The 18,308-nt window shown below is 42.9% G+C and overlaps 1 protein-coding gene across 1 annotated transcript in view; it reads left to right on the top strand.

The window, feature by feature from the left end:
* Nucleotides 1-18,308, top strand: part of LOC137654750 (V-type proton ATPase subunit F-like) — a 31,787-nt gene that overhangs the window by 3,058 nt on the left and 10,421 nt on the right. Inside the window, exons 2-3 of the mRNA XM_068388678.1 lie at nt 11,401-11,482; nt 13,393-13,475. Of these exons, the coding sequence (XP_068244779.1) occupies nt 11,401-11,482; nt 13,393-13,475 (165 nt within the window). The remainder of the gene's footprint in view (nt 1-11,400; nt 11,483-13,392; nt 13,476-18,308) is intronic.

The following is an 18,308-nucleotide window of genomic DNA, read 5'->3' as shown; positions in this document are numbered from 1 at the left end:
TTCCCTCCGTCATGCTTTGGCCCAACTTTTGCTCTTCTTTCCCTTTCTAGATTGTTTTGCCTGCGCTTTATGATATCAGCTCCTTGGGTAAACATGCAACTTTGCTTTTTAAATATTAAACTTAGCAGGTGAATATATAATAGCTGACGTCTCGGACGGCTCGACAGAAACACAAAAACTCGCGAGCGATCGCCGTGAAGGTTGCGGGTGTGCCCACCAGCGCCGACTATCGGTCAGATACCGCATATACATGTAAACAGCCTCAGTTCTTCTCTGTCAGTCTTGTCGACAAGTTGATTCCGCTCGCTGTTGACCTGGAGTTTTCGTCATTCTTGGTGAAGTACTTCTTTTTGGTTTTGAGCTTTCGCAGTGACAGGTGTTTTTCTCTTCAATTAAAACTCTTGAACCCTTTTTTGGATAGCGTTTATTGTTGATGACTTTGGATTTGTTCGGATTTTCTTGGACTTTTCAAAATGGCTGACCCTTCTCCTATCCCTGGACCTAAATTTCGTAAATGTAATGCTAGGGATTGTAACAAACGTCTTCCCAAGGCCTCTCTCGACCCACATACCGTGTGTTCTAATTGCCTGGGTAAAACCTGCCAATTAGGAGATCGGTGTGATGAGTGCGTGGTCCTTTCGGAATTCGACTGGCTAGAGTTTGATAAGTATTCTCGTAAGCTTGAGAGAGATAGGGTGAGGAGAAGCTCCTCTAGGTCGTTGGATTTTTCCTCCTCCCATGCCCCTGAACCTAATCCTTCCCCTGTAGTAGTTGTTCCTGAACCCTCTACTAGCACTCATGAACCATCCATGCGGGATATGTTGCTTGCCATTCAAGCTTTGGGCGAGAGAGTTGAGTCCTTAGCATCGGACCGTAATCAACTCATGGCGGATGTGAATGTGTTAAAGTGTCAGAGTGCCAAATCAGAAAATCGTGGGGATAAAGTGATTAGTGCGCAAAGTGTTTTTAGTGTTGCGACCGAGGGTTCGTCTGTTCGTGCTTGTCGTTCTCCTAGTCCTAGACCTCTTTCAGGCTCCCCTGCACCAGGGAGAAGTAATGTCGTAGGACTTAAGGGGACGAGAGGCTTTAACCAACGAACAGACGTTCCCTCTATGGTATCACGCGTGTCTCGTCAAGATCGCCCCTACCATAAAACGAGCGAGGCTGTTTTCTCCTCGTCATCCGAAGGCTTCTCGCAAAAGAAACCTTGGAGCAAAGTAGCTTCCTTGACTGCTACTGCTGCTCCTTTGCGTGTGGACTTTGCTTGTCAAGCATTGCCACCGCGGCAGGTCTCTCCCTTGCTTGAGACTCATCAATTGTCGGACGAGGTTCCTTCAGATGAGGATGTTGATGATCCTCCACCTACTGATAATCCTTTGGATGTTTTATCAGACGTTGAAGAGCCTAAGGCTGCGCAACCTTCTATGGACTTTAAGAAAATCATGATGATTTTTAAGGATCTTTTCCCAGACCATTTTGTTACTTCTGCTCCTCGTTCGCCTCCGTCAGAGTTTGCGCTAGGCATAGCTGCTGCGAAGCCTTCTTTTACTAAGCTTGTGCTCTCTCGCTCTTCTAAGAGGGCTTTACGTTTGCTAGGCGACTGGTTGGTTACCAGGAGGAGTTTGGGGAAGACGGCCTTTGCCTTCCCTCCTTTTAAACTAGCTTCTAGAGCGAGCGTCTGGTATGACACGGGAGAAGTTCTCGGCTTGGGAGTCCCTGCCTCTGCCCATGGTGACTTCTCAAGCCTCGTAGACTCTCCCCGTCGCCTGGCCATGAGACGCTCTAAAGTTTGTTGGTCCTCCTCGGACCTTGACCATCTCCTTAAAGGGGTTTACAGGGCCTTCGAGGTTTTTAACTTTTTAGATTGGTCTCTAGGAGCATTAAGCAGGAAGATCTCGTCTGCCGACCAGGATGTTTCCGTGCTTATTATGTCTTGTATGGACAAAGCCATCCGCGATGGCTCCAATGAGCTCGCCGCCACCTTTACGTCTGGAGTCCTGAAGAAGAGGGAAACCCTTTGCTCTTTCCTTTCAGCAGGAGTTACTCCCTGTCAAAGCTCGGAGCTTCTCTTTGCCCCCTTATCAGCTGCCTTGTTTCCTCAACAGCTGATCAAGGACATTGCGGCTTCGCTTGTACAGAAGGATACACATGACCTGATGGCTACTTCTGCTCGCAAGGGAGCTCCTTCTTCGTCTTATGTTGTGAGGCCCAGGATCGATACCCCAGCGACTAGGTTTATCCCGCCCTTTCGTGGCAGAGCCCCCAGCAGGGGAGGCGCTCGTGCCGACGGAAAAAGAGGCAAGAGGAGAGGATCCAAGTCCTCCCGTGGCAGAGTCTGACTGCCCACGTCCTCAGACAGCAGTAGGGGCCAGACTGAACAGCTTCTGGCAGGCCTGGGAGAAGAGGGGTGCAGACCAAGAGTCTGTGTTGTTGCTCAAGGAGGGGTACAAAATACCTTTTGTACGCAGACCTCCTCTAGTAACAGTTCCTCTAGACCTCTCTCCCAGGTATCGAGAGGAGTCAAAAAGACAAGCTCTACATCAGCAGGTGTCTCTGTTGCTAGAGAAGGGAGCGGTGGTGAAAGTCTCGGACCTTCAATCACCGGGATTTTACAACCGTCTCTTCCTAGTCCCAAAGCATACGGGAGGTTGGAGGCCAGTGCTGGACGTCAGTGCGCTCAACGTTTTTGTTATAAAAACAAAATTTACGATGGAGACCACGAAGTCCGTCCTAGCAGCGGTCAGAGAGGGAGACTGGATGGTCTCTCTCGACCTGCAGGATGCGTACTTCCACATTCCTATTCACTCAGATTCTCAACCGTACCTGAGGTTTGTTTACAGGAATGTGGTGTACCAGTTTCGAGCACTGTGCTTCGGCCTCAGCCCTGCTCCTCTCGTGTTTACGAGGCTCATGAGGAATGTGGCAAAATTCCTTCATTTATCGGGAATTCGAGCCTCCCTGTACTTGGACGACTGGCTTCTCAGAGCATTGTCCTGTCATCGCTGTCTGCAGGACCTTCACTGGACGTTGGATCTGGCAAAGGAGTTGGGACTGTTGGTGAACTTAGAAAAGTCTCAACTGAATCCATCCCAGACGATTCTCTATTTGGGGATGGAGATTCGCAGTCTAGTTTTTCGGGCTTTTCCGTCTGCCACCCGGATAGAGCAAGCCCTGCTCAAAGTCCGCCTCATGCTGAAAAAAGACCGTTGCTCAGTAAGAGGTTGGATGAGCCTCTTAGGGACTCTGTCATCCCTGGAGCAATTTGTCTCGCTAGGGAGACTTCACCTTCGCCCTCTCCAGTTCCATCTAGACTCACACTGGAACAAGAGCAAGACTTTAGAAGCTGTGTCAATCCCTGTCTCCGAGCCAGTAAAAGCATGCCTGAACTGGTGGGACAGCAACATAAGTCTGCGAGAGGGTCTGTCCCTGGCAGTCAAGAACCCAAACCACGTGTTGTTCTCAGACGCGTCGGATTTGGGTTGGGGAGCGACTCTGGACGGTCGGGAATGTTCGGGTCTTTGGACGTCGGATCAGAAGAGCATGCACATCAACGGCAAGGAGCTGTTAGCGGTTCACTTGGCCTTGATGAGTTTCGAGAGCATTCTTCGAAACAAAGTGGTAGAGGTCAATTCGGACAACACCACAGCATTGGCGTACATCTCCAAGCAAGGAGGCACTCACTCCCACACACTGTTCGTCATCGCAAGGGACCTCCTCATCTGGTCAAAAAATCGAGGCATCTCCCTGTTGACAAGATTCATCCAGGGGGACTTGAACGTCTTAGCAGACTGTCTCAGTCGGAGAGGTCAGGTGATCCCCACAGAATGGACCCTCCACAAGGACGTGTGCAAGAGTCTTTGGGTGACTTGGGGTCAACCCTCCATAGACCTCTTTGCCACCTCGTTGACCAAAAGGCTCCTGACCTATTGCTCTCCAGTCCCAGATCCAGAGGCGACCCACATAGATGTGTTTCTACTGGACTGGTCTCACCTGGACGCGTACGCATTCCCACCGTTCAAGATCATCAACAAGGTACTGCAGAAGTTCGCCTCTCACGAAGGGACAAGGTTGACGTTGGTTGCTCCCCTCTGGCCCGCGAGAGAGTGGTTCACAGAGGTACTTCAATGGCTGGTAGATGTTCCAAGGAGTCTTCCTCTAAGGATGGATCTCTTACGGCAGCCCCACGTAAGGGATCTTTATCAAAGCCTCCCCGCGCTTCGTCTGACTGCCTTCAGACTATCGAAAGACTCTCAAGAGCTCGAGGTTTTTCGAAGGAGGCAGCCAGAGCGATTGCGAGAGCTAGGAGAGCTTCTACCATCAAGGTATACCAGTCGAAGTGGGAAGTCTTTAGAGACTGGTGCAAGTCATCATCCATTTCCTCTTCCAGTACCTCTGTAGCCCAAATTGCAGACTTTCTCCTACACCTGAGAAATGTTCGCTCCCTCTCAGCGCCCACTATTAAGGGCTACAGGAGCATGTTGGCTTCTGTATTCAGACATAGAGGCTTAGATCTTTCCAATAATAAAGATCTCCAAGATCTCCTTAAGTCCTTCGAGACCTCTAAGGAGCGTCGTATGGCAACTCCTGGATGGAACTTAGACGTGGTCCTAAGGTTCCTAATGTCCGACAGGTTTGAGCCATTACATTCAGCCTCCCTGAAGGATCTCACCCTCAAGACGCTTTTCTTAGTATGCTTGGCTTCGGCTAAAAGGGTCAGTGAGATCCATGCCTTCAGTAGGAACATCGGCTTTTCTACAGATAAAGCCACATGTTCACTTCAGCTTGGTTTCTTGGCCAAAAATGAACTGCCTTCTCGTCCTTGGCCTAAGTCGTTTGATATACCTTGCCTGTCAGAGATCGTAGGCAACGAGCTTGAAAGAGTACTGTGTCCAGTTAGAGCTCTTAAGTTTTATTTAGCTCGTACCAAATCCTTACGAGGTGGATCTGAGGCCTTGTGGTGCTCAGTTAAGAAGCCATCATTGCCTATGTCTAAAAATGCTTTATCGTATTTTATTAGATTTTTAATCCGAGAGGCTCATTCTCACTTGAGTGAAAAAGATCGTTGCTTGCTTAAGGTCAAGACGCACGAAGTAAGAGCTATAGCAACTTCAGTGGCCTTTAAGCAAAACAGATCTCTGCGAAGTATTATGGACGCGACCTTTTGGAGAAGCAAGTCGGTATTCGCTTCATTTTACTTAAAAGACGTCCAGACTCTTTATGAGGACTGCTACACACTGGGTCCATTCGTTGCAGCGAGTGCAGTAGTGGGTGAGGGTTCTACCACTGCATTCCCTTAATTCCAATATCCTTTTAATCTTTTTCTTGAAATGTTTTTAATCTTGTTTTGGGTTGTACGGAAGGCTAAGAAGCTTTTCGCATCCTTTTTGATTTGGCGGGTGGTCAAATATCATTTCTTGAGAGCGCCCAGATTAAGGGTTTTGATGAGGTCCTGTTGTATGGGTTGCCGCTCTGGATATAACAGCTCCTGGGAGTCTTTCAGCATCCTGAGAGGATGGCTGGGCTTCGTGAGGAAAGCGGACTAACAAGGCAGAGTAATCGTCAGAGTCAGCTTCCTTACCAGGTACCTATATTTATTTGGGTTTTGTTATGATATAACTGTCAAAAACTCTAAGCATATACGCCTTTATTGTATTAATACTGGTCTCTACCCACCACCATGGGTGTGAATCAGCTATTATATATTCACCGGCTAAGTTTAATATTTAAAAATAATATTTTGATTATAAAATAAATTTTTTAATATACTTACCCGGTGAATATATAAATTAAAGGTCCTCCCTTCCTCCCCGATAGAGACCCAGCGGAATGAGAAGAACTGAGGCTGTTTACATGTATATGCGGTATCTGACCGATAGTCGGCGCTGGTGGGCACACCCGCAACCTTCACGGCGATCGCTCGCGAGTTTTTGTGTTTCTGTCGAGCCGTCCGAGACGTCAGCTATTATATATTCACCGGGTAAGTATATTCAAAAATTTATTTTATAATCAAAATATCATTTTGTAAAACCAGCCAACGATATAATTATTATTAAAAGCTAAGCTACAACCCTAGATGGAAAAAAAAGATGCTATAAGCTCAAGGGCTCCAACAGGGAAAAATCGCCCAGTAATGAAAAAAAATAATCAAATAAAATAACTAGAGAAGTAATATACAATCAAAATGAAATATATTAAGAACAGTAACATTGAATTCATATATAAACTATAAAAACTTAAAAAAAAACAGGTATAAAAGGAGAAATAAGATGGAACAGTGTGCCCAAGTGTTCCCTCAAGCAAGAGAACTCAAATCCAAGACAGTGGAAGGCCATGGTACAGAGGCTATGGCACTACCCAAGACTAGAGAACACTGGTTTGATTTTTGGAATGTCCTCCTCCTAGAAGAGCTGCTTACCATAGCTAAAGAGTCTCTTCTACCCTTACCAAGAGGAAAGTAGATACTGAACAATTACTTGGCAGTAGTTACCCCTTGAGCAAAGAATAATTGTTTGGTAATATCAGTGTTGTCAGGTGTATGAGGACAGAGGAGAATGTGCAAAGAATAGGCCAAACTATTAGGTGTATGTTTAGGCAAAAGAAAGATAAACCGTAACCAGAGAGAGTGAGCCAATGTAGTACTGCCTGACCAGTCAAAGGACCCAATAACACACTTGCAATAGTATCTCAATGGGTGGCTGGTGCCCCAGCAACCTAAGTGGACCCACATCTTTGGTGTAGTTTCTGCAGAGGGCATAATTGCTTGCAGGCTTCCCCCTGTTCTGAGTATAGGAAGTGGCCTTCTTTTCGAAGAAGAGAAAGAATTCGAAGAGGGATTTGATGCCATCGCCCAAGCTGATGCCGAAGAAATTCACAAGCTCCTTATCCCGTTTTTGGGTGCAAAACCAGCTGTTTTTTCTTCTCTTTCCCCCATGTCCAAGGTCAATGGGAGAAAGTGAAAGGAAGTCCCCCCCCCCCCCCCCCCACCTGCTCTCAGGGTGTTCTTGGGCAAGACACAAGTACAGTACAGTATTCTTTTCCACTAGTGAAGTTGATACCCCCTGTCCATCTCTCAAGGAACTCCCTCTTGTGTGACTAGTATTGACAGATTCTACAAGGACCTGGACATTGGTTTGTGGTGACTGAAAAGCATACACTGAAGAGAAGTTTACATGCGCTAAGGATGATTCGGCATTCACAAAGGATGTAACAGTACGCTCTTAAGGAACAAGCACGCAAGGGAAAAGTGATCACGCTTTAAAGCGGATTCATCACGAGCTAAGGAGGAATTGGTGCAGGCAAACATTGAAATTACATGCTCTAAAGATTCACCAAAAACACATGATTTTGCACAATCTCCATACTAAAGCTTAACCGTTAACAGATCATTACTGTACACTGAACCACGCACTGAGACACAACTCTCCCAATCCCCTTATGATCCGGTTCAAAACGAAGACACTTGTTCATCTCGCTCAAAGGCTACCAGCCATAGATTGCTTCACAAGTCACAAAATGGGAGATCTAAAAGAGAGGAAACCTAAAACTTCGGCACTTTGCAAATCCTAGTCACCTGGTTGCTTCACAAACTTGGTGGAAACCAGACCAAAAAGAACGTCAATTTCACTGAGATCGTTCTGACTCTATGGTTTTATCCATATGCTTAGACTTGTCAATCGCTAATAACCTTCGAGAAAGATATTTTTGTCCTAGCTCTCAATCTCTTTGGAGGAGAGAAAGCCACCACCTTCCAGTTGTTCCTACAAAAACCGTTCCTCAGACAAGGCCAGGTACACTGAGAATGATCCTTCGGACTGTTCAGTGTACAACACTCCTTGCCCTTCAGAGCCTAGTATTCTAGTCCCAGCTGGTCTTCAGAAGGAAAGGCAGCTTGACCGCTGATTGATGACCGTCCTCTTCTGTCGAGTACTGACCCTGCTCCATCCAAAAGGAAGGACAAACTCTTGATAGCATCAGTTAATTCCTCCCTTCACATAAGATGCAAGGATTCTTGGAATGGGAGAGACCCACTTGACCCTGATCAGGCCCACTATTGGCAGAGAATGGAAACCCCTATAGGGAATCCATCTTCCTCAAGGACCTGTCCCTCATTAGTGAATGTAACTATCTTGGAGAGTTGTCCGCGGAGCCTATCATAGGCGGGATGACTGCTATCAACAGACGCTTTGGCGCTCCTCGATGGTCGAGGCCGGCCCTTGAGCTTCCGTGGTCGGTTCTTACACAGGAAGCTCAGGGTGAACTCGTAGGTCTCCGGACTTTCTCTAGAGCAAAGATTTTATGTACTGGAAGAAGCAGCCCCTTGGCCTTTTCTGATAGATACAGCTACAACAGGCACCTCTGCAGACACTTAACTTTTAGGGCATCTGATTCTTGACTTCTGAGTCTACAGCCTTGGAAGCTGCAACTATGGCAAACCTGCAAGCTATGAGCTGGTTAGACCCCTGGTTGGGAGCACTAATGTACTACACTTCATCTCAGAATCTGTTTGATCCTAAGATGAAGAAATACACGAACCTCATACTCTTGGATGCAAAGGCAGTAACTACCTTGCACATCAGTCTGCTGGTATAGAAAAGGAGAGATGCAGTCACAGAAAGATTCTCCAGTCAAGTAGGACAGAACACAGCTCTCTCCCTTAGGAAAGCACTGATCCTGGATGTAACAACACACTTCTTGCAGAAGGACGTTGAGTCCACCATCGACTGTCGGAGGAGGGAGAGTTAAGACTCCGTAATCCACAGAGCAGTGACCTTCAAGGTCCATAGCCTTCCTAGATCATCTGCTCCCAGAGCTTCAAGCATTGAAGAAGCCGATGGTGAAGCACTGGTTGAGATATGCTGTTCCAGGAAAGGGGGGGACCTTGCTTCGTTCTTTCACTCTTTCTGAGTCAGAAAAGGAGATAGAAGGGAGGAAGGGGATGCTGAGATTGGCTATCCCCCTCCTACAGCTGCTGCAAGTCAGGGGATGCCTGTCAAGTCATTGGGCAATGTTGTAGCAACACTTCACAGTGAAGCGAGTGGTGGAAGTCATACTGTAAAGGGTGGATACTACCTACCTTTCATCAACTATTGTCCTCCCCTCATTTGCTTCCCGATGACATTCCTGACGTACCCTCTGAAATAGCCAAAAGCGCGATGCCCTGTTGAAGTGAAGGCGATGAATGAGAAGAATGTGCTAGAAGTTGTCCTAGACGGGTCTCCTGGTGGAAAGGTAGATTGGTGGATGGAGGGCAGTTATCAACCTCTCCTCTGAACACTGTTGTACAACAGACTCCATTTAAGATGGAGACGGCAAGCACAGTACATGCAGCCATCTTGAAGGATGACTTTATGCTCTCCGTTTACATCAAGGAAGCGTATTGTACTGTATTTCCAAATACCAATCCACCAATTGAACAGAAAGTACTTCCACTTCATCCTCGAGGGAGTCATGTATGTACATGTTCAAAGTCCTGTTATTTGGACTGTTGACAGCTCCCCATGTGTTCACGTGAGTGTTCATGCTGGTCTCAGTTTGAGCCCACTCAAATGATATTCACTTGCTGGGAGACCAACGATGATTGACAAACAGCATGTATCAATGTGTTCCTAAAGGAACAACTTTAGGTTCACATCTTTTCCCTTGCTCTTCCGAAAGATAGAGGGTGCTCATTCAGTAAAGGAAGAGGAGGGCGAGGCCCTTACTCCTACCTGTAGTGTCCATGCTCGTTCTTCTGAGAGAGGATAAGTAGCCTATGTGTGAGCACTTGTATCACATACTGTTAAGTAGCTTCGTGGAAGGAATGTTTCCGTTAAGTATTCTCTCTCCTCACGAAATTCGTTGGTGAACGAAGAGTTGCCAAGTTTCTTGCCTTACTAGAAAGGAAATATGAGCTCTTATTAGATGAGCGTAGCTTTTTAGAAGGGTGTTTGCGAACAGCTGAGCATTCCCCATCTGGAGATTGCACGCCAGCAGTAGAGCACACTTTAGAGTGTGAGGAGATGTGAAATCAAGATCCAATGAGTGTATGCCACTTGGGGAAGTACTTGCAAGAGTACGAATAGACAGGCGCACCCACTGTTATAAGTCCAGTAATTGAGAGCGCTAGCACAAACAGGTGAGGTGGTTTCCAGTAGGAGAGTTCTTTCACAAGCAGGTGAGATTGTGTGTGATTGCAGGCTGGTGAAATGGTGCACGATCAGTTATGAGCAGGTAAGATGACGCTCCCGTAAGCGCATGTTATCATGAGTGTGAGGTGGCGCTTCCGTAGATGTGCATGTTCTCAAATAGCTGAGGGGAAAAGTGATCAGATGCCGTGGCACTCGAGTAGGAGCTCGTGATCGCAAACAGGTAAGACGGTGCTCGCATAAGAGCATGTGATCGCGAACAGGTGAGCGCACGATTGCAAGAAGACGTGGTGCTCTAATGGCGCTCCTGTAAGAGCAAGCGATCACAAGCGGGTGAGGTGGCGATCCTATAGGAGCGTGTGATCGCAAATAGATGAGTGGTGCTTCCATAGATGGGCAACACTGTCTCTCCCACAGTGAGAGAAATGATAGGAGGGGCTTATATGTAACTCCTGTTAATTGGAGCTGAAGGACTAATTGTCCAGTTGGAGAAAAAGAAGGGTGGTGCCCTTTTTGTTTCCTACCTACAGTGTGTGCTAAGTCTGATGAAGGCTTGGATCCCATGTCATCATTGAGAGACAAAGGTGCAGCAGAAGTGAAGAAATAATTTGAGGTCCTATTGATGGTGAGCAACGACATTCATTCCTAAGTTACGATGACATTGCTGTCACTACTGTACAGTAAGAAGTACTGTATACTGTAATCAGTTTCTTATAATGAAGTTATTATACTTGCACCACTATTTTAATAGATTTAATCACATGAGCCCTCTACTGGGGTTTCCTTTTTTATGTTGGTTAGTTTTGAAAACTGCTTTTGAATTAAAAGTGTTTATAAATTATTCTTCTATGTGTGAGAACAATACTGTACTATGTAACATTTTGAGAATGACCATAAATTCTGACTATAGTCAATTTTTTTTAGCAATGCAGATTTGCACCGACTCGTAGCGGTGCCCTTTTAGCTCGGAAAAGGTTCCTGATCGCTGATTGGTTGGATGAGATAATTCTAACCAATCAACGATCAGGAAACTTTTCCGAGCTAAAAGGGCACCGCTGCGAGTCGGTGCAAATCTGCCTCGATAAAAGAAATGTACTATAGATCCTTGTATTCATCCTTTATGTTAAGTCTGGTTACAATATGCACTGCAATTCTGTTAAGATTGAGCAGAAGTTTAGTACTATATATTATTAATTTTTATTATATCTTAGCATCACCAGGCTTTTGTTTACAATTCTCGCAGACGACTCAAGTGACACAACTTATTTATTTGCAGGACACGTGTGTCGGTTTTCTTCTGGGAGGTATTGGAGAGATCAACAAGAAACGAGAACCAAACTTTTTGGTCGTTGATAAAAGTTAGTAACAAATGTTTTAATTGATACAGTATTGCATTATTACTGTATTATAGGCTATTTTAGATTATATGAGAAGTTTTTAAAGAAAGCGGGCATCAGTAAAGAATTTACTTTGTTTTTTTGTAGTCTTGAGGAATTTTTTGAGTTTTTTTGTACCATTGTTTATTTCCTGCAATTACTGTACTACATTCACACCACTTATTACTTTTAACTAGTTTCAGAAATGCTGTACAGTATATACCGTGGTACTGAAATACTTTTTTCATAAATTGGTTACATTGAAAATTATGAATTTATTGAATTTTCCCTAGCCTTGAAAATATTTGTACACATTTAAGTACAAACTAGTTCTTCTTATGTCCTCCATGGTAGAGTTGGTTTGGAATGCGATAGGTATTGAAGAATAATAATTGCAAGTAACAAGGTGATTTATTGGAGTACCCCTGTAACAGCTTATGTAGGGTAAGCATGGACAAGTGATGGACTAGTTCATTGCAAGAGCCTTTATTTATCTTGCTGGCTTTGACTAATTTGTTATTTCAATTGTCAGTGCTCTTATGTTTTTCACACTTCAATTTTTTCATGTGTTTTGGGAGTACCTGTTAGTTTTGTAAAGATTTTTTATTGAGTTAGTGTTGGTCTTAGATTTAATCATTCTTTTACATTCTTTAAGAGAGCAAGTCCATCCCTTTTATATATATATATATGTATATATATATATATATATATATATATATATATATATATATATATATATATATATATATATATATATATATATATATACTGTATATATATACTGTATATATATATTATATATATATATATATATATATATATATATATATATATATATATATATATATATATATATATATATATATATATGTACAGTATATATATATATATATATATATATATATATATATATATATATATATATATATATATGTACAGTATATATATATATATATATATATATATATATATATATATATATATATATATATATATATATATATATATATATATATATATATATATATATATATATGCAGTATATATATATATATATATATATATATATATATATATATATATTATATATATATATATTATATATATATATATATTATATATATATATATATATTATATATATATATATTATATATATATATATATATATATATATATATATATATATATATATATATATATATATATATATATATATAGTGTGAGTGAGTGAGTGAGTGAGTGAGTGTGTTTATCCTGGTCATTATATTTTGGCTGCCTATTTTGAACATTCTTGATGAATGTAATGGGATGTTCCTGGTACATATTGCCAAATTCTGGTGACAGGTAGTCTTGTTATAGTACAGTAGTTGTCTTCTAAGGCTAATTGCTTAGATATTTCTAATGATAATCATTTTGCAGGGTGGTAATAATTTTTACTATGATTGCTGTGCCCATGTAAAGGGTTCATAGTGATGTTGCTGTTCTGAAATAACCTTTGAACTGTCTTGATGTAGCTTTACCTGCTTGGTTAGTGAACAGCTGCAAATTAATAAAAAGGGTAATTCTTTTGATTTACAATTTTGGAATTACACACTCATCCTAGGCTTTAAAAATTCGAAGGCCTTATAGTTAATGAAACAGGATTGTGATGCCTTTATAGCTTAATTTTATAAACATGTGTAAGGAGACCTCTAAATCAATCATTAAAGAAAGAGTGCTATGAGAGATGACCAAAATGTGTTTTGATGCAGGTAGTCCAACATAGACCATTTTGAAATGATTTTAGGAAATGATTTATATTTCTCTCCAACTGCTCTTTTACAAAGTTAGTAATGTTTTTTCCTTTTTAGTAAGTTGATTTACTTAGAAATTCTTATGTATGATTTACAGATACCAGTGTGCAGGAAATAGAAGAAGTATACAAGAAATTCATGAAGAGGGATGACATTGATATCATCCTAATAAATCAGAACGTAAGTTTTAATACTGCATGTGCTATTTGTTCCTGTGTGTATACAAACATCTCATCTTTTAGAATAGGGAATATCTTCAGTGGAGCTGGAGCGGCCGTTGAATTATAATAACAAGGTAGTGAGTGCGAGCAAGTAGCTCTGCCCTCTTTCCTGTCAGTGACTCACTTTTATCTTTGTTCGCAAAGAGTTTGGAGCTATTATTATGGAAATGAATTGGGAATTTTGGCAGTAATGACTGTAGTTCTACTCTTTCTCTGCACTTCTTGTATGCCACATGATTGTTCATTGAGGGGGGAAGAGGAATGTCAAGTCCTCCTTGGTGTCATCATAAGCAGTGCCAAAGATGGTGATGAAGAGACTGTATGGCATCTTGCTCTCCTCGTCGAATTTGCCTGTCACTGCAGCTTCTAGGTGTACTCCCTTGGGTCGGCCCTGGGGGCATAAAGTATGCTTCAGGAGCAGGGAGAGCTCGGATCTGATTCGGCTAGATTTTCAGGGTTTGGTGGTGTGTGAAGTTTCCTAAGTGATAGCTTTGGACCAGCATGTGCTGGAAGCTCTCGCATAGCCATGCAGATATCTGATGATGATGTTTGACCTAAGGAAGTTGGTCCAGAGGTAGTGCTGACACTGCTGAATGCATGGGTGAAGCTCTCCACATCCCATTTATGCTTCTCTAGACCCTGATCAGAATCACCTGTAATGTCTTCCAGTCAGAAGGATTCTGTATGCACAGCCCTTTCAATACCCCCAATCTGCCTTGTTCAGGAAGGGAGGCAGAGGGAAAAGGGGAGGTACAGTACTAATGTTGATGTTTCTCCCCCCCCCCCCTCCCTCCTGCTGCTGTGAATATGGGGCTGCCTATCATGCCATTGGAACATGTACTATGGACACAGGGCTTACCTTTGAGTAATGAGTGTCATGTGGGACAGGTACTTAGTATCTCTTCTGGACCACTGCCTCTCCCCATCTTACAAGCCAATATGGTTTGCAGATTATCCTCCAGCATCACTGAAAGCCCTAGCATTGTTGGTAGAAGTGAAAGGGATGAGGAAGGAAGATGCTTTTGAAGTCGGCTGCACCTTCAGAGGCACAGTACCCCCAATCAATGATGTTGCTTGTACTTCACAGTTGGAGGCTATCCAGCATTTCCTTCATGTGTAGAGTTTCTCATGATTGACAACACAGACGTTTGTGTACCTACAATGGTCCTGTGCAGCTATTTACCTAGAAATTAAGCCATTTTCTTCAATTGATGTCATAGGAGTACTTTTCTGGTAATAGCATCTCTAGCGCAGATCACAAACTTCACCATCTATCTTTGCTGAGAGAAGCACCTCTTGGTTGCAGCTATAAAAGGTTACCACCACTGAGCCTTGAGCACAGTCTTTTGACTGAAGGGCATTGATCTCTCCTCACCATAGGAGTTGTATGTGCTCATGAGGAGCTTCAAGTACAGTAGTCTTGCCCACCCAGGGATGTGACTTGTGTGCTCAAGTGTCTTACATGTACTTCGTATGAGCCTTTCAGAAGGTTGTGAGACAAGTATCTAACTTGACTGTCTTTTTACTAACCTTAACATCAGTGAAGAGAGTAGGAACGTTGCACAGAACCCATTGGTACATGACTTCACGTTTGAGACTTCCTCCATCCTCTTTCTCTGTACGAAGTGTCAGGTGATAATCAAGAGGAGATGCTTTTGTGTCCCTTGAGGGCTCTGTGGTGCTATCTGAAATGAGCTCGACAGCTTGGGCCTGAGTATCAATGACGCTTCCTTAGCACTGGCAGGTCCTGGCCTGTACTTGGTATGTGCCTGGTACTAGGTCAATGAAGGAATCCTTCTCCCTCAAAGAAGAGATGTGGTCTGAAGTGAAAACCCTGGTGTAAGATTACCAATAGGTTTGATATTCATTCCATTACCATTTCCCTCATTAAGGGAGAATGGGGTAGAACTACTACTTACAGATCTAGTCTAATAAGAATGGTGCTTATAAGTGTAATTTACCAACATCAATGTCCGATCCATCATGTGACAGTACAATAGCTTTATCACAAAGTAAAGGGAGGGAAAGAAGCAGCAAAAATGCCAGTCATTTTACCATTCAGGCTCACATTGACACGTTACCATAGACAAGATGCTTTCTGTCACACAAATATTTGAGTAGCCACCACAGGGCAAAAGAAAAAGTATGGTAAGACTTGTGGGTACAGTATACTGTACTCCCTTTAATCGAAGGAGTATTTTGTTTGTTACTTACAAACACCTGCCTTCACCTGACCAACTGCAAGACTCTTCAGGAAAGCCAAACCAAGGTGGGACCAATACCCATCTTCATAAACAATTGTCCGAGCTGGTATGCTCTAATGATCTCATGAAGCCATAAAGAGACCTAGTTTGACACCCCTTTCTTGGTTCTCCCAGGTCTAAGGAAGGGCCGTTGATACTCAGGCCTAAGCTGTCTAGCTCATTTCAGAAAGCATCACGGAGCCTTCAACGGACTCAAAAGCCTACTCATCCTTATGATGGGCAGCTATGAGGTTATTGGAGTTATCTCCCTCACTCCTGTACAGGACCAGGGAGAATGAGTCCTTTAAAGTTGAACTTCCCTCTTCTACCACCTCTCCCAGTCCAGACCTGAAGGTCATTAATGAAAAGTCTCTGACAGGGAAGTGGAGGTGGCTACTTGTGCTCACTTACTTATCTCGTTACGAATTCAGCGACCATTTCAGCTCTACTGAAGACTTTCCATAATTTAAAGGACTTGGGTTTGTATAGCCAGGAAAAATACAAATTAATTTTGAAATTATAATTTTTCAAGCATTAGTGTAATATATTTTTTGTGGTGTTGAAGAAAGGCCAGCTATTATTTATTTAATAGTTTCTCATCAGTTACTGTACTTGCATGAAGTCCTGTGTGGGATATAATTTTTGTGTATGCATTATGGATTTTTTATTATTCAAGTACAGTAATTCATTTAAATGTACATAACCAATGAATTTAGGCATTCTAGGCATCATTTGTTTGGTTAATGCTGGTATATATCAATTCACAGATAAGAATGTGTGAAAATCAATTTTATTGTCAAGAAATATTGTTTATGAAATAGTATTTATGTAAAAGGAATTTGTATTACAGAAGGACCTCTTAGTAATGGGTACTGTTATAACAAATTTTGGATATATCGGACTAAATCCAGCTAGCCAGAGTATTGTTCGGTTGGCAAAGGTCACTGTAAGAAGTACATTAGTGCGTACAGAGTTCTGAGACCCCTGAAGAGGGCCCCTTACGAACTTTTAAGGACCTAACTCCCAAGACACACTTCTTATTGTCCCTAGCTTTTACGAAGAGTATGTGAGAGCTGCATGGCTTATCTTATCGACTTGATCATTCCCGGGGTTGGAGAAAGGTGTGGCTAAAATTCAGAATTCGGCTGTAAATGATACAAAATTCAAATCTTTCTCCATCTTCCTACTTAGGGAAGCAACATTTTGGACGGTTTATATCTTTTCCCTGTAAGGGCACTGAGGCTCTAACTGAAGTGGTCTCAACCCTTCAGACCACAACTATAGAACGACTTGTTTAGTTTTGGCAGGATCAAAAAGATGATGGCCAAAAAGCACCATCTCCTTCTGGCGTTGAGAGAAGATTAACAGAGCACAAACTGAGGCAGCAAGTGAGGTGAAGGAACTGGCACCGATTCGTTCTCTCAAGGTCAGAGAAGTAGGAGCCATGTTAGCCATTAAGAAGAACTTGTCAGTGGGCTATGTCCTGAAGGCCTGAATCTAGAAACGCCAGACAACTTTCACAGCCCAGTATTTTGCACTCGCAAATCACTCTATACGTTTTCTTTATGACCTCTGGTAATAGCTGAGCATATCTTCTCTAAGATAGTGGTTGTGATGACTATATGATAAAGTATGTAAGGGTGTCTGGCATATTTTCCTCTTTTCCTTCTTCCTGGGAGAGCAGAGGTTGAATTATGTCGCTGGATCTAACCTTGATGCATTAAGCTATCATACCCTGTTATTTTTCTATCTTAGACTAAGATAGAAGTGATTGTTTTAGCCTTATGTTGAAGATAACATGCTGTATCTCTTGGGGACATTAGTTCCTCTGTGACTGTCTGTCTCTGATAGAAACCCAGCCCTATCTCCTGATTTTCAAGTTATAGGAGGTGGATCGTATTCTGTCTTGGGTCTTCCGCTCACTCTGGCCGCGGCCAGTGTGTAGGCAATCTTCTTGGTCTCGTACGACTCCGCCCTTTCTAAGGAATGGGGGACGGCAACATTCAGGTTCGCTCCTGAGTTGTTGGCTAGACTCAGAATCTTGGGGACCCGGTCCTTCGGTCCAATTCCTTCAAGATTTCGAGTCACCATTTTGTATCTGATGACCCAAAACCTTCTCCTTCTTGTCAGTAAAGGAATCGAGGGGTTATCTTTGGGAACAGCTGCAGTTTGTCCTCACGTGCAGCCGGGTTAGAGCACAAGAAGGACACGGGGGAGAGTCACCAGTATACCTCTTCAGCTCGGACTCAAAGACATTCATCTCGACCTGAATCCAGACCCTCCCCCGTATTACGATCCTCGTGGGGATCGAACCAGATTCTGTTGAATTAATTAATGAGATGGGGACATTTCAACTACAACCAATAAGAAACAATAGGAAATATAGAAAGGAAACTCGCTAAAGAAAACATAATTTTATTTACAACTAGTCAAAGGTGAATGTTTCTTGATTGAGTACTTAGGAAGCACTGAACTAAACAAAGAGAATCATTTGATTAAACTACACTCCAGCAAATAGGGGAACAGTCAAGATGGTAGATAAATAATAT

The sequence above is a fragment of the Palaemon carinicauda genome, chromosome 15, assembly GCF_036898095.1.
Source record: "Palaemon carinicauda isolate YSFRI2023 chromosome 15, ASM3689809v2, whole genome shotgun sequence".
NCBI lineage: Eukaryota > Metazoa > Arthropoda > Malacostraca > Decapoda > Palaemonidae > Palaemon > Palaemon carinicauda.
The sequence above is the reverse complement of the archived record's forward strand: the minus strand, read 5'-3'. Positions and strand labels throughout refer to the sequence as shown.